This window comes from Theropithecus gelada, chromosome X (assembly GCF_003255815.1).
Source record: "Theropithecus gelada isolate Dixy chromosome X, Tgel_1.0, whole genome shotgun sequence".
NCBI classification, from domain to species: domain Eukaryota; kingdom Metazoa; phylum Chordata; class Mammalia; order Primates; family Cercopithecidae; genus Theropithecus; species Theropithecus gelada.
This window is the reverse complement of record NC_037689.1, coordinates 68583243-68604802: the sequence shown is the minus strand read 5'-3', so window position 1 is coordinate 68604802 and position 21560 is coordinate 68583243. Positions and strand designations below refer to the sequence as shown.

The following is a 21560-nucleotide window of genomic DNA, read 5'->3' as shown; positions in this document are numbered from 1 at the left end:
CTAAGATAGCTCATAATGTATATGCAAATGTTCCAAAATCTGAAAAAATATCCTAAATTTGAAACTCTTCTGGTTCAAAGCATTTTAGATAAGAAATACTCAACCTGCAGTAGTTTTTATGAAGGAATCTCTGAGCACATATATGATACGCTAAACGAATTACAAGGTAACTAAGTAAGATACAATAAATAAAAGTACTTCACACAGACAGTAATTCAGCAGCATGGGAGGTGAAGGGGGTATCTCTATAAGCAGACTAATTAGCAGTTTCAAGGTAATTTGATTAAAGGAAGTCACAACAAGATTCCCAGGGAAATGATATAATGACAGATCAGAATAGCTACTCCTTTAACAACATTTGCCACAGTAATTAATGATTAATATTTGTCCATAAGGGAAAAAAGTATAAGTCAAATAAAAATAAGTCAGATCAAGATGCCTAATGGGGCCCAAGAACTAGAATAGTAAACTAATCAACTTATTAAATAATGTCCTTATGTTTATTTTATGTGTTCTCTTTTTTCACAGAGGCTATTTGTGTCTTACTTTCCATTTTCAGTTCAAAGAGAGGGCACAGAAGTGTGAAACCAACAAACAATCTTAGTTAAGTCACATATCTTTCCTAAAGTCACTGCTGGTTGTCACATTTAAGCATTTTTGGAAGCCATAATCACAGAAAGGGAGGAGAGAAAGAGGGGGGGAGAGAGAGAGAGAGAGAGAAAAAAAAAAACTTACATGTAATTTCCAGTTGCATTATATTACCCAAACATTTGTTTTAATTTAAAAAAAAACCTCAACCCTCAAGACGTGTACAGTCCATGGTAGTGTGGAGGAAGCACCACTGACATACAACTTAGTATTATAAGTACATGTGTCACTTTATATTTAAATAATGCAAAGTGATACTAGCTTTAACAGGAGACCATATCCAGAATGGAGGTGGGATTGGAGCACTACATTGAGGAGAGGGTGAGAAGATTCAGGGTTGAGAAAACTTTGAAGACGACTTTCCACATGAATTTTGAGAGATAGGTGGGATTCCAACAAAGATATGAGGGAAGGGTGGATGTTGCCAGAGTGGGTGATGGCATGAATAAAAGGAGGGTTTGGGAGGGAGGCAAAATGCTCAGTTTGTTCAAGAAATCTAGAGTGCTGTAGTGTCTGGAACACAAGGTGGAAGGAGGTGGGGAATGGGAGATAGATTGTAAAAGTAGGATTGGACTCTCCTAAGGAGGCCCTTTAACATCATCAAGATAAGGAGTTTGAACCTAACATCAGAACCTAATTATGACTGTTTTAGAAAAGATTTTTAATTACAAATCAAATGCCATTTTATTGCTGAGATCATACACTGAGATCATGCATAATAAGGTACAAAGCAATTTTATTTCTTTGTCATATTTCTATCAAATCTCTCTTGAAACATTATGACTCTAAATAACTAAAAATTAATCAACTTGCTGCCCAGTGCTGGAACATTATGTTTTGATACAAAATAATCAGTAACATTTATGAGAAAAATATTTTTAAAAAGAATACAAAATAATCAGTAACATTTATGAGAAAAATATTTTAAAAATTCTGAAGAACAAAAAATAATCTGCCTTCTTGGTAAATAAAATATTTTAAAAACATTGAAATGTTCATTTATATTACTTATTTATGGCCTGGCTTATGTACCAAAGGAGTTTAGGGTGTTTATGAGAGTGTGCACAAGGAAATGATTATGAAATACAATTTGGAGACTGTAATATAAATAAGAGTCAGTTGTGTAGGCCAGAAATATACACTCTAGCATAGTGGTTACAAGTATAGACCTGTCCAATAGTACTCTCTGCAAAGGTGGAAATGCTCTATTCTGTGCTGCTCAATACAACCACTAGCCACATATGGTTACTGAGCACTTAAAATGAAGCTAGCATGATTGGGGAACTGAATATTTAATTTTATTTGATTTTAATTTAAATATAAGTGCAAATAGCCATATGTGGCCAGTGACTACCATACTGGAAGTGCATCTCTAAAGAAAAAATTAAGGAAGACGTAGACTGCAGGCAAGCTTTAATGTTTGGTGTCACTTCACATTTAAAAAAGGAAAAAAAACACATTTTAAAAATTTCATCTCAAACATTGGGGTTCAGGTTCAAAGGCTATAAGAGCATGAGAACTTCCAAATTCCTCTTCTAAAGGGTACTTCTTCCTATAAACATCATAAATACATTCCTACTATTTCAGTCTTTTGATCACATACCACAGGTTTTAGAAAATTGCTTTCATGCTTTTCCTCATCAGCCTTTCTTAGCTAGTAGAGCCTTAATAAGCCTTCCAAGTATATGTGTTTACTTAATCTTTCCAGTGTCAAAGGAACTTTTACTTTAAGGTCTATTCTTTTAGCTTATTATCTTGTCTGTGTAGCAAGGGGGGTTTTTGACTGCAGTTTTAGATATCAATAATGCAAGTAAAGGAAAGAAAATTGAGTGCTAACTCCACGCCAGACATTGTGTTGGACATCTTCACATGTTAACTCATTCAATACTCACAACAGTTTTGAAGGAAGGTATTATTATCCCTATTTTACAAATGTGGTAACTGAGGTCCTGAGAGGCCAAGTGATTTATTCAAGGAAATACATTATTTAACACTTCCTATGTGTCAGGCACTTTGCCATGTGTTTTCCTCCATGTAATATCGTATTTGACTCTAGCAACAATCCTATGAGTTAGGTATTATTAATGCCCCATTTTACGAATAAAGCAACTGAGGCATACAGCTAGCAAGTTCTTAAAGCAAGGATTAAACAAACCCAAGAAGTTTGAAACCTAAGCGTACATTCCTAGGGACTCCAACTAGACTGCTTCGTAGTTCTATTCTGCCAAAGTCCACCTCATCATTGCATATTTATTTACAGCTCTTCCTGAGACATTCCACATAGACCTGTTTGGGCATTTTCTTCATACAATTTTCTCTGCAATTAGTCTTTAGACTGCAACGTCTGAATCTCTTCAGTCAAGACCTGTTGGTTTCATTTTCCTGTTGATAGCTCTGGTCAAAGAGCTCAAAATCCTGGTGTAAGACATACAAGAGAGACTGAGGGCAATGATAATTAAATCATAGAGAATATTACATAAGTAGTGCAGGCTTTGTTTCTAAATATTTGGAAATTTGTTAATATGAAAGTGTAATCTTTTACGTTGTCTAATTTGAATTTTAAAACTTTACGTAAAGACTAATATACAGTATAATATTCCACAAAGGAAAACCATGGAAGGCTTGTGTATGCTCCTGTTATTCCCAATGACTATGAGAATCACTGAAGGTAATAATAGTGAGTTACAAACACTCTAGGCTGAACAGTTTCAAAGGAAGCAGTATCTTTAAAAACCACCTGACATTCATGCTGACAGAATTTGCCAAGGCAAACATCCATTTGAATACATTCCCTGAATAGTATGGGAGATGTTTTTGTTAGAATCTTTCAAAGCCATGTAACATAGTTAAACACCTGTCTGAGGTTATTATTGAGATGTTATACTGAACTTATACAGCAAGAAACATGTTATTTATAATAATCTATCTTTAGATGAAATAAACACTTCTTTTATTTAGGATAAAATCTGTGCTTCTGTTGTCATACAAAGAAAGCAACCGAATGTATAATAGAACTACTTCCTGCTTCTCCTTCTCTCCAACCCAAATCCCTCATTTAAGAGGTCCATACTGGGTTCTTTCTCTTCCTTTTCTGAAGAAAACTAGAAGACAGAGAGAAAATAAAATATACAGTCTTTTTGCAGTGCATGCTTTCTGTCTTTAAAAATTATGAGTATGTATACTTTATTCAAAATCAAAAAAGGATCTCTACTGGGATAACTCCTGGTGTGAAGAAAATGTTGGCTGAAATATATTTACTTGTAAAAGTTTTAACTTTTAAATAGAGCTTAAGAGCATGGCAAATTCCCCAATTGTTTTGTCATGAATTGTCAAGAAAAGAAACTTGAAAGGACAGTTTCCCTCTCTTCCACTTGCCACCCCCATATCTTGCCACACACACACCGTGACAGCTTATAAGTGCCTTTGACTGAAAACAGGCCCAGCAATTTATCAGACCTCCCTTAAACAAGATACAATTGCCATGGGCATTTTCACTCAGCAATTAGTTGCACTCTCCAATTTCTATAGCTTCATTTAATTGTAAGCACAAAAGAGGTGACCAAAGCTGAAAATTCAGCCCCTTTATCCTATGACCTCATTCTTTTTTCAGGCAACTTACTTCCCTGAACAATCATTCCCTTTAGTGACTACGCCCTTGAACAACAATTTATCAAAGCAGCGCACCGCTCCCCACAGAACAGGAAACTTTTCTGATAGTGTATAGAAATCCTGGAAGAGTAGAAGAGTTATCCACAATCTTTGCAACAAAAGAAAAAGCACACAAAAAAACCATATAAACAAAGGTAAGCCCCAACTGAATAATTGTTGAGAACAAAGGTCATTCATAAACACACATTTTCCCCCAGGCTGCTCTCTAGAGTTTGTTTGCAAGTTTCAAATTCAAAAGAATGGCAACCCTTATAACATATACACTAAAATAATCCTTCTCTCACAAAAGCATGTTTTACTTGATAAAATAGTGATGGTCACAACACAAAATAATCCTTTAAAACGAAATATAGATAGACACATGGGATACCTACAGACCAGGCTCTGTATGTCTGTTCTAAAAATGAGCTCTCCCTGGACAGGTCAGTGATATTTATCCAGAAAATCACAGTGTTCGCTAAAAAAATAGGCACTTAATAAACATGTATTCAGTGAATGACTGGTATTTAAAAATATTTTAATCAATTTTTTCTCTCTCACAACAGAGCTGCTCTGTATACGTGAAAAATATCTTGAACTTCATGAAAACCTTAATTAGTGGAAGGAAAGAATGTAAGCCCAATGAGTAATTCATATCAATGTTGCTCATTTAAGGCATTTCATTTTGAGTTAATGATGGTAGGTTAACAGCTAAGCTTTTTAAAAGATTGAACTAAGAATTGTTGTTTTACTTTAAGCTTCTAGAACTCTATTTATTTGCAAGACCACATTCAGTCTAAAATACATCTGACATTTTGATTATACCTATGTTTGACTGTATCTGTTCATGTAGATAAACCCAGTAATTTTAATTCTACCATTAATTTAGAAAATTTCGCCAGCAACTGGTTTCTACATTTAATTTTCTCTGAGAAACACCCTATCAATCAAACAAAATAATAACCAAAAAACATAAAATATGTTTAATTAAAGAAACAAAGTAATATTATATGTCTGGAGAAATTTAAAATATGTTTATATCCATAAACACCATTTTAGTGCATAAGAGGATAAGAGAAGAAAAGCGTGTACTCAAAAGCTAGAAATGGAAACTACTAAAGTGCTACAAAAAAACATTTGATTAAATCGAAAATGCCTACTACAAGACCTAAAATTATGATTCAGGAAGCAAAGCAGAGTAGCATCAATTTTGGTTTCTCAAAGGCAACATATTTTACTACTGGTAATATTTCTTTTAAAATCTCATGAATTCCCTGAATGTCATCCAAGAACCAAAAGGCAAAAAACAAAACAAAACAGAAACAAAGTAAAAGTTTAACTGAATTCGTGATGATCAACCATTGATTGTAGTATCCATTTTTCTAGCTGCCATGGTCACCAACTCTGGTATTAGACTAATTGCTACACATCAACTCATCTGAAACATGGTTTATTAAGGATAGACCCTGTTTAAACATAAAGTGAATTAAAGGTTTTTGAGTAATAAGTACTGCTTGCTTATGCCTGTCATGGTACATTATGCATACCATCACATTATACTCATTTCGTTAGCATAAAGGTAATTTCAGATCAAATCTAAGTCCTACTTTACACGATGCCATAGTGCCATTCCATCAACAAACAGGGAGAAAGGAAAATAAAACAGAACAGTTTCCTAGTCATATTCTTTGTGGCAGCTATCTAAAAGCTGTCTTGCCAAATTCTCTTTTAGTGGATTTGTGAATGCCCTTTGATATCCAATTCAGTTTGAAAATATATAGTCAAATATTCTTTCTTCTTGTTTCACTAAGGAATTAATACTTCTTTTTTTCCCTTTACCGCATAGCTTAACTTTCACCTTTCTCATTTTCTAACAGCACTTACTTTTCTTTCTTTTCAATCACAAATAACTCCAGACTTCACAGAGCTCTCCATTCTGATCTTTTATCCCAGTTTCTGCAGCTGCACTTTCTACCCTTAGGTTCTTTATAAACTCCTCTAGGTGAGCTACATTTTAGGATGGAGATAGTCCATTTTTAAGGATCACTTTGGCAAATGCCAGGTAAAATAAGGAAAATCTTGTAAAAAGCTCAGCCAACTTGATCCTGAGTTATTGAAAGAGGAAGTTGAACCAAGGAGTAAATAATAAAACATACTCCTAAAAATTGTTCTGTAGTCAATATTTATAATTTGTCAAATTTCAGTTTTTAAATGTCTATTTACCTTTCTTTTACTAGCAAGTTGACAAAAAAAGGGTCTAAATATGTTTAAATAACTATGGCAGATAGGATGATTTTAGCATTCCTATGATAATACTAATTGTTTTTAACCTTCACATTATTGTTTTTGAGTGACAGTAAAACAAAGGTGGCATTCATTTTGTTCTGCATTAGCATCTCAATATGAATATTGGAATGTACATTTGCATTATTTTTATCACTCATGCAAAGTAGTATTTTTGACCTTTATATTTTTCTTCTCCTTGACCTCAGTATAAGTGGAGTTTTTCTCAACCAGTTGAGAAATGTTACTTTATATTCTACTTAAATTTTTGGGTTTTGGAAAGATAATATGTATTATTCCTGATTGGTAATAATAATGTAACATAGCATCATATCCCAATGACTGCTTTTTGAGATTTTTGTATCTTAAAAACATAATTTCAGTTTGGACAGAATTTTCCAGAAAACTTAAAACATGCAAATTTAATGTAAAAGGTGTCAGAGGATGAAAATACACATAAGGCTGCTAATTTTACGTAGTCTTGCAGTATTACCTTGCATTTATTGGGAAGGTTATTAACACAGGTATTGGTGCTAAGAATAACTCTTAAGAAACAACGTATTTCATTTTATGGGATGTCTTAGAGTTCCATCTTTTGTAGCTTTCATGTAACATTTGCTTACATCTTGCCTTCCTCAATCCTATATCCACTCTTTCAGTAATCTTTCTACAAGTATTCCGTAAATTATTCATCTAGGCTGTACAACAAAAAGTGTGTCATTCTTGGAAGATGAAACACATATGACAATTCAGACATCTGCACCTCTTACTTATCCTGTAGCAGCTATACTCTTTGCTGAGCACAAATAATTGCTTATCACTCAGACATACCACAGTACCTGTGTCACCATATTTGATACCAAAAATCCTGTTTGCTTCTGATATGAAGTGAATCAGTAGGAACTTGTTCTAATAAAAAATCTACTGTACTCAAGTTGAGAACTGCTTTGCAGTAGGGGCAAAGGTATTCCTTGGATCAGATCTTTCAGTCAGATCAAACAGAAGATGAGCCTTCCTGTATTATGGTTAGATTATGAAAATAATTGAAACCCGGAAACAAACAACCACAGACACTAGTAAGTGAAATAACAGCCAAGAGATGAATTTGGGTGACTGTCCAAGGCATATATAACTGCAATCCACCAAAAGATATCCTGTAGAATAGAGGCAAAGAAGCAGAAAGGAAGAGAAATCAGGTTGAAGATTGCTCTTCTCCACTAGCCTGGCGTAACTGTCTTTGTCGTACCTGAGAATGGTCGCTCCAAACCAAATTTTGGTAGGAGGAGGTGGTTTTGAGAGGGGAGAGCACTTCCCGGGAGTTGAAGGGGTCCAAGGCCTGCACCACCTTGTTCATGGGCCCACTGTAGGTCCTCACTCGCTCATACACTACATTTTTTTCTGGAGGCTGATGGACTTGGCCTGACTGATGGTAGCGGTGGTAATGCTGGGGCTGGCACTGCAGCACCTCTGGAAGCTGCTGGGTTCCACAGCTGCTGCTGCTCGTCTCACTCCAATAGCTCGAGCTCATCTTCTTCCAGTGGTCAGCAAGGGACCTCCCAGATGCTCTACCTAAGGAACAAACAGAGAAATAGAATGGGAAAAAAAGGCAGGCAAGCAGGCAGGCAGGCAGACATACAGACACACGACACACGTGTAGAAACCACTTATCAAAAACCTCTGCCAATAGGGGTGCCGGGAAGAGAAGAAAGCTACCTGAGCCCCAGCAAGAGCAGGTCTGGCAGCTGCAGATGAAGCAGCAAAATATTTGAGCTCAAATGGAAAATGGAGCCACCCTGTGACATTGCTCCAGGAAATGGTACTGACACGCCCTTGAGGGGCGGATTCACCTAGCAGGTTTACATGCCAGGAGAGGCCCTGCCTTGCCACGGAGATAGCTACAAGGCTGCCCAGTAGGTAAAGGAGTCAGAAAAGCAGAAATGCAGAATGTCAGGGATGAAGCCAGAGCTTCCAAGCACATGGGCTTAAAACTTCACAAAGACATGAAGATGCAAAAAACTTGCTAGAGAAAAAAAGTCACAAATGTTATATGAAAGTGTCTTTTTTATGGTTCTTAAGTTTAGCAAAGGTAGTTACCAGCATAAATATTATCACTCCAAATTCCCATACCAAAATAATGAGTATTAGTCTAGGAATACCCCAATTTTCACGGATAAATTTGCATTTTTTGCAAAACCCATCTGATAATTGCAGTTAAGGAAGATTACTAAGGGATCTCTTTCCAGTAACTTTGTCTAATATATGGACTTCTTTATCTTACTCAAAGCCTTGTATTCTTTTCTATCATACATTGAAGGAAATCTGTCTAAATGATTGAATTGCTGTATAGGAAGGTGGATGGCCAAGAAAAACCTAAAGATTCCACAAATGCTTTGCATTTTGGCATTCACATCTGTTGTTTTTCTTTTATGCAAAGGAATTTCTCCTGCCCTTATATGTGCCCTAGGAAACACTGAGTTTGACTGACTTTTTAATATCTAGTTAGTAAGGGAGCTGCAAGTCCTGAGAGGTGACTTAACTGACACAATGAGATTTAAATGTGTTTACAACTTACATTTATTACTACTTGAAATTTTGATCATAATGCCTATTTACCCTCAGATTTTACTATGCAATATACTTCAGCACCACTTAAATCCAGAATACTCATTGAAAGTGACTTTAGTGAAAAGTATCTTCCTAATGTGTATATGTGCAATAGGACCTAGCATACCACCACCATTCTAGAGAGAAAGAGAATGTCATGCAGGGGGCTAGCAGCATTTTTTTTTTTTTTCTTTTTCTGCCAAGAGAACAAAGTGTTATGATTTACTATTTACTATGTGTCAGGTACTGTTCAAGGGGTTTTATGTGGGTTATAATTATTTCACCATTGAAGTTACTTTATGAGGGTTTATAGGTGAGAAACTGAGGCACAGACATGGAGAGTTTGAAAACTTTCCAAAGTTCAATAACCTGTAAATCGTGGGCCTGGCATTTTAACATATGGAGATTCATATTAGAGTCTAAGTTCTTATCTGGTATATTATACAGCTAGATAAATTCTCAAATTGTTCTATTTTACAGCTAGATCATTTATTAGTTGGGTAGGGAAATAACCCTCACACACCTGGGGTATGTTTTGGAATATAATATATGAAAAAATATCTCTCTTGATTTGGAAAAAATGAATGGCAGAGTTTACAAAGTGAGTAATTAAGTCTGACATCAATGCAAGTCAAAATTCTATATCAGACTGTAAATTGTCTGATGATACATGCACCAAGAGTAGAGATAGGTGATCCCCGAAAGACTTTTGGTATCCCTGCTTCATGGTCTCTGAATATCTGCCCTTAAAGTCAATTTTACCAGTGGCGCAGTTTTGTTCTGAACTAATTGATCTCTGTGTTCCAACAACCATAGTAGATAAAATTGTATCTGGATTCTAGACAGAGTAAATAAATCCTCAGTATGATTTGAATGCAGTGGAACCAAGCCTCTATGATCCTGGAAAATCCCCAGGGATAACTGACCTCTTCTGTAAAAAAAAGATTACTTTAAAGCAGCATTTCTCAAAGCGTGTCCTGAATAACACTAGTTCTACAGGATCCTATACCTGGAAAAAAATGTTTGTGATCAAATGAGTTTAAGAAATATTTGGAAATACTTGGTTAAATACAATTTGAGAATAGCTTTATTGCTATAATACTTCTATCCTTTCCTAAGCCGATGTGCACCATGATCTTCTAAATGGATCAATGGTATGCAGTGTTTTTCAAGTTTTGTTGGTGATAAAATAGATTTTGTGTGTCATATTTTGTGTTTTTCTGATTTTTTTCTTCTGCATGCTTTTGACTAGACTCATATAGTAAGAATTCATATCTAGTTTGTAATTCTACTTCTATAATAAAAACATACCAAAGACCATTTGATCAGCCACGTTACTATACTAGTGATACTTAAGTGAGATCCATGAATCTCATCGGGAAAATTTTTAGAATTGCAAATTCTCAGGCCCCACCCCAGACCTACTGTGTAAGAAATTCTGAGGGTGGGGACCAATGATCTGTTTTAAAAAGCTTTCCTGGTGATTCTGATGTACACTAAGGTTTGGATATCCCTGAACTATATCAATATAATGGAGGCAGATTTCGACAAAAGAGGACGATAGTAGTGGCAGAAAGATAGACTACCTATTAGGTAAGAAATTGTAAGCAGCTCAAGAATAGTTTACTAGAAGTGTGCATGCAAGTAGAAGTGAGCTAGGACTCTGGATAAGAGTCAACATGTTCTACATATATGGAGAAGTAAAAATGGGTGTGAACTATAGTGTAGTACATTAATTATAGCTATATAAGGTATTCTGGCAATAAAAATAAAAGAGGATACTATTAGAGTATACCAGAAAGCTGTACACTGTAGTGTTAATTAATGCAGTTTTGCAGTCAGATAGACCTGGATTTACATTCTGGTCTACCATGTACTAGCTCTATGGCGTAACAAACTATGTTACTTTCCTGACCTTCTGTTGCTTTTCAATGAAATGGACAATAGCCCCTAACAAAGAATTTGGTGTGTCCACTAGATAAAATGCATGTGAAGTGTTTAGCATGGTGTGTAGTACCTAGTAGCTGAACAACAAATGGAAATTCTTAACATTATGCTCTAGGTCTGCCTTGAGGTAAAGGAAGAAAGGGCTTGCCATGATTTGGCAGATAGAAATATATCTGTAGCAGAGCATATCATATAAGAAGGCCTTACTTGTGAAAAGGGAAAACAAACAGGGGCAGGGAAATGACCAATGGCATAGTCACAGAAAAGGCTCAATCAATTTACCGAAAAGGAAAAGGTAGAATGAAGTTTGAGTGAAAGGCAAAGGCAGTCATTTATAATTTAAAATGCTTGGCTGTGATGGAAGACTTTAGTTGAAGGTAAAGTCCTGTGATATCTCTTCTAGGTGTCTGTTTTGTAATGGACAAAAATTGTAAAGAGTAACTTAAATGTAATTCATTAATTTAGAATATATGTACAAAAGTACTCTAAGCAAGCAAGAAGAAAGGAAGTAATAAAAATAAGAACTGAAATAATTGAGATTGAGAAAAGTGATAGAGAAAATAAATCAACCCAAAAGATGGTTCTTTGAAAAAAATTAGTAAAATTGATAATCCTCTGGCAAGATAGACCAAAAAAGAGAGAAAATACATATAACCAAATCATGAATGAAAGGACTCCACAGATATTAAAATGATAATGGAGTATCTTATAAACAATTTTATGTACATACATCCTACAACTTAGATGAAAAGGACCAATTCCATTTTCACTAGGAAATGAACCAATTCATAGTGAGAAATAGACGAACTATCACAACTCGCCCAAGAAGAAATAGATAAACTTAATAACCTTATATAAATAGAAGAGATTGAATTCATACTTATAAACTTTCCAAGAAGAAAAATGCTGAATTCCACCAAATATTTAAGGAAAAACAATACATTTTCTTTTTAAAATTTGTATAAATTCAAGAGGTACAGGTGCAGTTTTGTTACATGGATATACTGCATAGTGACGAAATCTGGGCTTTTAGTGTAAACATCACCCAAATAATGTACATTGTATCCATTAAGTAATTTCTCATCCCTTACCTCCCTCCCACTCTCTCACCCTTCCAAGTCTCCAATGTCTGTTATTCCACTCTATGTCCATGTGTATACATTATTTAGTCCCATTTATAAGTGGAAAACACACGGCATTTGACTTTCTGTTTCTTTATTGTTCACTACAGAACTCTCCATCCAAAAACAATCTCATATACATTCTTCTCATTGCCACATAGGACATACTCTAAAACTGATCACATAATTCAAAGTAAAGCACTCCTCAGTAAATACAAATTAATTGAAATCATAACAAACAATCTCTTGAACAATGGCACAATCAAATTAGAAATTAAGACTAAGAAATTCATTCAAAACCTTACAATTACATGGAAATTGAATAATCTTCTTCGGAGTTACTTTTGGGTAAATAATGAAATTAAGGCAGAAATCAAGGAATTATTTGAAACTAATGAGAGGAAGCATACAACATGGCAGAATTTCTAGGACACATTTAAGACAGTGTTAAGCAGAAAATTTATAGCCCTAAATGCACACATCAAAATTTAGAAAGATCTCAAGTTAACAACCTAGCATCACAACTAAAAGTACTAGAGAACCAAGGCCAAACAAATCCCAATGCTAGCAGAAGACAAGAAATAACCAAAACCAGAGGTTGAACTGAAGGAGATTGAGACACAAAAAAGCATTAAAAAGATCAACGAATCCAGGAGCTGGGGTTTTTTTTTTTTTTTTTAATTAATAAAATAGATCACTAGCTAGACTAATAAAGAAGAAAAGAGAGAAGATTCAAATAAACATAGTCAGAAATGACAAGAGAGATATTATCACAGATGCCACAGAATAAAAATAACCATCAGATAATATTATAAACAACAACCACTATGCTCATAAAATGGAAAATCTCAAAGAAATGTATTTCCTAGATACATTTACCTTCCCAAGACTAAAGCAGGAAGAAATTGAATCCCTGAACAGACCAATAAAGAACTATGAAATTGAGTTAGTAATAAATAGACTACAACCAAAAAACGCCCATGACCAGATGGATTCACAGCTGATTTCTACCAGATGTACAAAGAAGGGTTGGTAATATTCCAGCTGAAACTATATCAAAAAATATTTCTAACTCATTCTATGAGGCCAACAATATCCTCATACCAAAACCTGGCAGAGACACAACAAGGAAAGAAAACTTCAGGCCAATATCCTAGGTGAACATTGATGTAAAAATCTTCAACACAATACTGGCAAACCAAAAAGAGCAGCACATCAAAAACTTTATTCATCATAAACAAACAGTCTTTATCCCTGGAATACAAGTTTGGTTCAACATAAGCAAATCAATAAATGTGATTCATCAGATAAACAGAACTGAAGATAAAAGCCACATGATTGTCTCAAGAGATGCAGAAAAGACTTTTGATAAAATTCAACACTTTTTCATGTCGAAAACTCTTAATAAATTAGGTATTGAAGGAACATACTTGAAAATAATAAGAGCTGTCTATGACAAGCCCACAGCCAGAATTATGCAGAGTGGGCAAAAGCAGAAAGCATTTTTCTTGAAAATAGACACGATAAGGATGCCCTGTCTCACCACTCATATTCAACAGAGTTTGGGAAGTTCTGGACAGGGCAATCAGGCAAGAGAAGAAATAAAGAGCATTCATATACTACAGGGGAAGTCAAATCATCTTTGTTTGGGGATAGCATAACCTTATATCTAGAAAACCTCATAGTCTCAGCCCAAAAGTTCCTTAAGCTGATAAACAACTTCAGCAAAGTCTCAGGATACAAAATCAATGTGCAAAGATCACTAACATTTCTATACACCAACAACAGTCAAGTCAAGAGCCAAATCAGGAACACAATCCTATTCATAATTGCCACACACACACACATACACACACACACAAACAAAACAAAACAAAAAACCCTAGGGATACAACTAACCAGGGAGATGAAAAATTTCTACAAGTAGAACTACAAAACACTGCTCAAATAAATCAGAGATGACACGAAGAAGTGGAAAAACATTCCATATTCATGGACACGAAGAATCAATATTGTTAAAATGGCCATACTGCTGAAAGCAATTTATAGATTCAATACTATTCCCATTAAACTATCATTGACATTCTTCAGAGAACTAAAAAAAAAAAAAAAAAAAAAAAGCCATTTTAACATTCATATGAAACAAAAAATGAGCTGAATAGCCAAGGAAATCCTAAGCAAAAAGAACAAAGCTTGGAGGCATCACACTACTAGACTTCAGCCTATAGTGCAGGGCTACACTAACCAAAACAGCATGACACTGGTACAAGAACAGACACAAAGACCAATGGAACAGAACAGAAAGCCCAGAAATAAGGCCGCACACCTATAACTATCTGATCTTTGACCAAGTTTTCAAAAGCAATCAATGGGGAAAGGACTTCCTATTCAATAAATGGTGCTGGGATAACTGGCTAGCCATATGCAAAAGATTGAAACTGGAGCACTCCTTATGCTATATGCAAAAATCAACTCAAGATTGATTAAAGACTTATATGTAAAACACAAATCTATAAAAATCTTGGGAGACAACCTAGGCCATACCATTGTGAACACAGGAATGGGCAAAAATTTAATGAGGAAGATGCCAAGCGCAATTGCAACAAAAACAAAAATTGGCAAATGGGATCCAATTAAGCTAAAGAGCTTCTGCACAGCAAGGGAAACTATCAACAGAGTGAACAGGCAAACTACAGAATGGGAGAAAAGTTTTTCAAACTATTCATTCTACAAAAATCTAATATCTAAATCTAAATCTAATATGCAGCATCTATAAGGAATTAAACGAATTTTTTAAAAAAGCCATTAAAAAGTGGGCAAAGAACATGAACAGATCCTTTTCAAAAGAAGATATACATGCAGATAAAAAGCATATGAAAAATGCTTATATTACTGATCATCAGAGAAATGCAAATCAAAATCATAGTGAGATAACATCTCAGTCAAAATGGCTATTATTAACACATTTATGCTTAGCGTTCCAATAATGGAACGCTAAGCATGTGGGAGTTATTTATACCCAACTGCTCAAGTCATCGCCAAGGTCTGACTGCAAAAATTCAAAAAATTGCAACCTCAGGCATAAATGGGTTAAAACGTTAAAAAACAACAGATGCTGGTGAGGTTGTGGAGAAAAAGGAACACTTATAGACTGTCGGTGGGGGTGTAAATTAGTTCAGCCATTGTGGAAGACAGTGTGGCGATTCCTCAAAGATCTAGAGGCAGAAATACCATTCAACTCAGCAATCCCATTACTAAGTATATAGCCAATGGAATAGAAATCATTATATTATAGACACATGTACACGCATGTTTATTGCAGCACTATTCACAATATCAAAGACATGGAATCAACCTAAATTCCCATCAGTGGTAGACTGAATAAAGAAAACGTGATACACATACACCATGAAATATTATGTAGCCATAAAAAAGAATGAGATCATGTTCTTTGCAGGAACATGGATGGAGCTGGAAGCCGTTGTCCTTAGCAAACTAACTCAGGAACAGAAAACCAAATACCACATGTTTTCACTTGTAAGTGGCAGCTAAATGACGAGAACACACAGATGGGAACAAGGGAACAAAGCACGCAGGGGTCTATCAGAGGGTGGAGGGTGGGAGGAGGTAGAGGATCAGGAAAAATAATTAATGAGTACTAGGTTTAACATCCGGGTGATGAAATAATCTGTACAACAAACCCCCATGACACTAGTTTACTTATATAACAAACCTGCACATGTACTTAAAATAAAAGTTTTAAACTGATCTTGAAATTAAAGTAAAAGCTTTTAAAAAGCGAGATAGATACACATTTTTAAAAAAATAAATTTAAAACGTCAGATGAATGGTTAAAGAAAATATGCTAAATATTCACAATGGAGTACTATTCATTCATAGAAAAGAATGAAATTCTATCATTCACAACAATATGGAAAGAACTGGAGGACTTTATGTTAAGCGAAATAAGCCAGGCACTGAAAAACAAATATAGTGTGCTCTCACTCATATATGGAAGCTAATAAAATTGATCTTATGGAGATAGTGAATAGAATGGTGGTTACCAGAGACTGGGAATGTTAGGAGATTGGAGAATAATGAGGGGTTGTTTAATGGATCCATACATATAGTTAGATAGAAGGAATAAGTTCTAGTGTATGATGGAACAATAGGGTGACTATAGTTAGCAATAATTTATTGTATATTTCAAAATAGCCAGAAGAGATTTGGAAAGTTCCTAACACAAAGAAATGATAAATGTTTGAGGTGATGCATATCCCAATTACCCAGATTTGATAATTACACATTGTATGCTTGTGTCAAACTATTACATCTTCAGAGAAAGAGAAAAACAATATAGCAAACTTGTAGAAAACCAAATATAGCTCTAAAAGTAAAAAATAAAAATAAATGAAAAGTTTAGTGGATGACTTTTTTTTTTTTTTTTTTTTTTTTTTGAGACGGAGTCTCGCTGTGTCACCCAGGCTGGAGTGCAGTGGCGCGATCTCGGCTCACTGCAAGCTCCGCCTCCCGGGTTTACGCCATTCTCCTGCCTCAGCCTCCGAGTAGCTCGGACTACAGGCGCCCGCCACCACGCCCGGCTAGTTTTTTGTATTTTTTTAGTAGAGACGGGGTTTCACCATGTTAGCCAGGATGGTCTCGATCTCCTGACCTCGTGATCCACCCGCCTCGGCCTCCCAAAGTGCTGGGATTACAGGGTTGAGCCACCGCGCCCGGCCAGTGGATGACTTTAATAGCAAATTCAACACAGCTCAAGAGAGAACTAATAATCTAGGGTATATACAAGAAAATGTTGCTCAGAACACATCAGAAAGAGACACAAATATGAAAAATATGGACAAAAGATTAAGTAATATGGTGGACAATGTGAGAAGTTTTAATCAACTTCTACTCTGAGTCCCAGAAGGAGAAGAGAGAATGGAGTAGGAGTAATATTAAAAAGATATTACTTAGCATTTTCCAAAGCTAATTTAAGGCATGAATCTACTGCATCAAAACACCTAGTGAATGTCATACAGAAAAATAAATACTGAGACATAAAGTGAAAGTGAAGAAAACCTAAGAGACAGAACAATTAAAATCACTCAGAGAAAAGACAGAACCACATAAAAGATCAACAGTTAGAATGACACTGACTTCTGCACAGCCACATAATAAAAGGAAAGCGTGAGATACATTTTCAATGTGCTCAGAGAAAATAACTGTCAACCTGAAGTTTTATTCCCAGTGAAAATGCCTTTCGTGAATGAAAGATACTTGGTTTAATTGCTTACTGATATGTAAAAAATTACCTCAAAATTTAAGGACTTAAACTACCAATCATTTTATTATGTCTCACAGTTTCTGCAAGATAAACTTGGAGTATTTCTGTGTTGCGATTTCTCATGCAGTTGCAGAGTGGCTGGAACTGGAACAATGAGAGGTGGGAGCAGGTCAGAGCTGACTTTGCATCTCTCTTCATGAAGTGTCAGGACCTCTACATCAAGTTTTTTCACATAGGCCAGATTGTGCTTATTTATAGCAAAGAAGTTTCAGGGAAGTCAGACTGCTTCCCTAATGGCTGAGAGCTTCAAGAGTGAAAGTTACAGGGAACAAAATAAAGCTTTGCCAGCTTTTATCACTTAGCCTCAGAAATTACATATCACTTCTACCAAATTCCTTAGGTCTGTAAATTTAAGTTAAAACTGCCTCCTTACTTATGTTAAGTGTGGCCTAAAGACTTCTCCATAGAATGAACTATAACCTAACTGGATATGTAAACAGACTATAACCTGCTCTTGTAGCCAATCACATGCAGCCAACTATCCAAACCCTGTTCAAACAAGGCAAATGCCAAGCTGTAACCAGTCCAGCTGTTTCTATACCTTATTTCTATTTCTGTACATAACTTTCCTTTCTCTGTTCATAAATATTGTCTGACCATGTGGCAGCCCCAGAGTCACTCTGAACCTATTGCAGTTCTGCAGGTTGCCTGAGTCATAAATTGTTCTTTGCTCCATTAAACTATTAAATTTAATTTGTCTGAAGTTTTTATTTTAATAGGTCACATAAAAGCCATCCAATGTTAAGGGGGAAGAAAAGTAGACCTTAATCTATGGGAAGAGTGTGAAAATCACACTTTAACAGCAGAACGTGGGATGAGACATATTGTTGCATCCATCTTTGAAAAATACAATCTGTGTAGCCACATTTTCAGACAAAAACAGGTCATTGCCAACTAATAATAAACCATAATCTAAAGGAGGTGATGCCTGATACAAGGAAAGAAGAGCAAATCAGTAGGTATTTGAAGTTAATGTAAATGAACTTTAGATAAAGCAATGATAATGTCCAGCAGAGTTAATGAGTAATATATAAATATAATTAAATACACGACAATAGTAATATATATTTCAGAAGGCAGAAATGAGTTCTCAAATATCTTACTGTCTAGGATAAGGGTAAATGTTTTTTGTAAATTTAAATTTTTAATTTTTAAACTTTTAAAAATTAAAATGTTATTTTTAAATTTTTAAAATTTTAAATGTTATTTTTAAATTTTGACAAGTTGCCTGTGCATGCTGCAATTTCAAGAATAACCACAAAGTGAATAGAAACACAGTAGCAGAGTGAAATAAGCTAGTGGAGGGAAAAATGAAGTCATAACAACAATGTCAATACAAAGAAGGAAATAAAATGAGAAAACAAAGAATAGTTGGAACATGTAAAAATCATAAAATAAGATGGTGGATTTAAACACAAAATATGGCAGTAGTCATATTAAATACAAATTTATTAAAATATAGTTAAAAAGTTTTTCCAAAAGAATTTTTTTAATCCAAGAATATGCTGTTTAAAAAGAATTATATTAAATATGAGGATACAGAAAAGTTACAAATACAAATCAGAAGACAGCTGAAGTAATTATATTAATATAAGACAAAATTGATTTTTAAGATAAAAAGCATTGCTAGAGACCCAGTGATCACTACATGGGGACAAAACTTCAGTTCACAAAGTAGACAGACAATTTTAAATTTATGTTCATTTAATACTGTTTAAAAGTATATAAAGTAAAAATTGATTAAGGCAAAATAGCATGGTCAAATACAAACTCATAGTGCAAGGTATTTAAAACATCTCTCTCAATAACAAATATAGGAGGAAGAAATCAGCACAGACATAGATTATTTGAACAACACAATTAATAAACATGATGTCTTAACCTATTTTGTGTTGCTATAAAATACTACATGAGGCCAGGTAGTTTATAAAGAAAAGAGATTTAGCTCACAATTCTGGGGGCGGTACAAGAAGCATGGTGGAGAATGTCAAAGAAGTGGGCACCTGCAAGGAGAGGGACAAATGAGAAACATTGTGGTTTTATAACAGCGCACTCCCATGGGAACTAAGCCATTTCCAAAAGAGTTAATCCAGCCTCCAGTTTCGTGAGAAAAAGAACTCACTACCTCTAGAACAGCACCAAGCCACTCATAAAGAATCTGCCCCATAACCCAAACACGTCCCAGTAGGCCCCACATTCTAACACGGTCGCAATGGTAATCAAATTTTAACATGAGCTTTGATGGGGACGAACATATTATATCCAAACCCTAGCACCTGGCTAGTGCACATATGCAGAATACCACACTCCTAAAAGGACATATGTAATTTTAAAAATTTACTGTTTATTGGGTAATAAAGAAAATAGCAATTATTTGGGGGGAAGGGGGGAGGGATAGCATTAGGAGATATATCTAATGTAAATGACGAGTTAATGGGTGCAGCACACCAACATGGCACATGTATACGTATGTAACAAACCTGCACATTGTGCACATGTACCCTAGAACGTAAAGTATAATAAAAAAAATTGAAATAATTTAGATTCTGTCTTGTGACTAAAATATGATTAGATATCAGTGCAAAAAAGATGAATAAATGTCCACATATACCTGGAAATCAAGAGAAACACTGATAAATAGCCTTTGAATAAAAATAGTCATATTAGGAAATAAAAAATTTGAACCAGTACCATGTTGTTTTGGTTATTGTAGCCTTGTAGTATTGTTTAAAGTCAGGTAGCATGATCCCTCCAGCTTTGTTCTTTTGCTTAGGATTGTCTTGGTTAAATGGCCTCTTTTTTGATTTCATATGAACTTTAGTTTTTTTTTTTTTCTGTGAAGAAAGTCAATGGTAGCTTGATGGGGTTGGCATTGAATCTATAAATTACTTGGGACAGTATGACCATTTTCACGATATTGATTCTTCCTATTCATGAGCGTGGAATGTTTTTCCATTTCTTTGTGACCTCTCTTATTTCCTTGAGCAGTGGTTTGTAGCTCTCCTTGAAGAGGTCCTTCACATCCCTTGTAAGTTGTATTCCTAGGTATTCTATTTTCTTCTTAGCAATTGTGAATGGGAGTTTACTCATGATTTGGCTCTGTCTATTACTGGTGTATAGGAATTCTCGTGATTTTTGCACATTGATTTTGTATCCTGAGACTTTGCTGAAGTTGCTTATCAGCTTAAGGAGATTTTGGGCTGAGACAATGGGGTTTTCTAAATATACAATCATGTCATCTGCAAACAGACAATTTGACTTCCTCTTTTCCTAATTGAATACCCTTTATTTGTTTTTGTTTTTTGTTTGTTTGTTTGTGACAGAGTCTCACTCTGTCGCCCAGGCTGGAGTGCAGTGGTGCGATCTCAGCTCACTGCTGCAAGCTCTGCCTCTCGGGTTCATGCCATTCTTCTGCCTCAGCCTCCAGAATAGCTGGGACTACAGGTGCCTGCCACCATGCCCGACTAATTTTTGTATTTTTAGTAGAGACAGGGTTTCACCGTCTTAGCCAAGATGGTCTGGCTCTCCTGACCTCATGATCCACCTGTCTTGGCCTCCCAAAGTGATGGGATTACAGGTGTGAACCACCGCACCCGGCCGAATACCCTTTATTTCTTTCTCTTGCCTGATTGCCCTTGCCAGACCTTCCAATACTATGTTGAATAGAAGTGGTGAGAGAGGGCAGCCTTGTCTTGTGCCAGTTTTCAAAGAGAATGCTTCCAGCTTTTGCCCATTTGGTATGATATTGGCTGTGGGTTTGTCACAAACAGCTCGTATTATTTTGAGATACATTCCATAAATACCTAGTTTGTTGAGAGTTTTTAGCATAAAGGAATGTTGAATTTTATCAAAGTCCTTTTCTGAATCTATTGAGATAATCATGTGGTTTTTGTCATTGGTTCTGTTTATGTGATGCACTACATTTATTGATTTGTGTATGTTGAACCCAGGGATGAAGCCGACTT

General features: G+C 35.3%; 1 protein-coding gene across 2 annotated transcripts in view; it reads right to left on the bottom strand.

The window, feature by feature from the left end:
- The window catches only part of POF1B (POF1B, actin binding protein), a 113226-nt gene extending 104829 nt beyond the window's left edge, over positions 1–8397 (bottom strand). For both annotated transcript variants that reach the window (XM_025372545.1, XM_025372544.1), the window contains exons 1-2: positions 8293–8397; positions 7826–8148 (exon numbers count right to left, since the gene is read on the bottom strand). In XM_025372545.1, the coding sequence (XP_025228330.1) occupies positions 7826–8107 (282 nt within the window). In that variant the 5' untranslated portion in view covers positions 8108–8148; positions 8293–8397. The remainder of the gene's footprint in view (positions 1–7825; positions 8149–8292) is intronic.
- Between the last annotated feature and the right edge of the window lie 13163 nt (positions 8398–21560).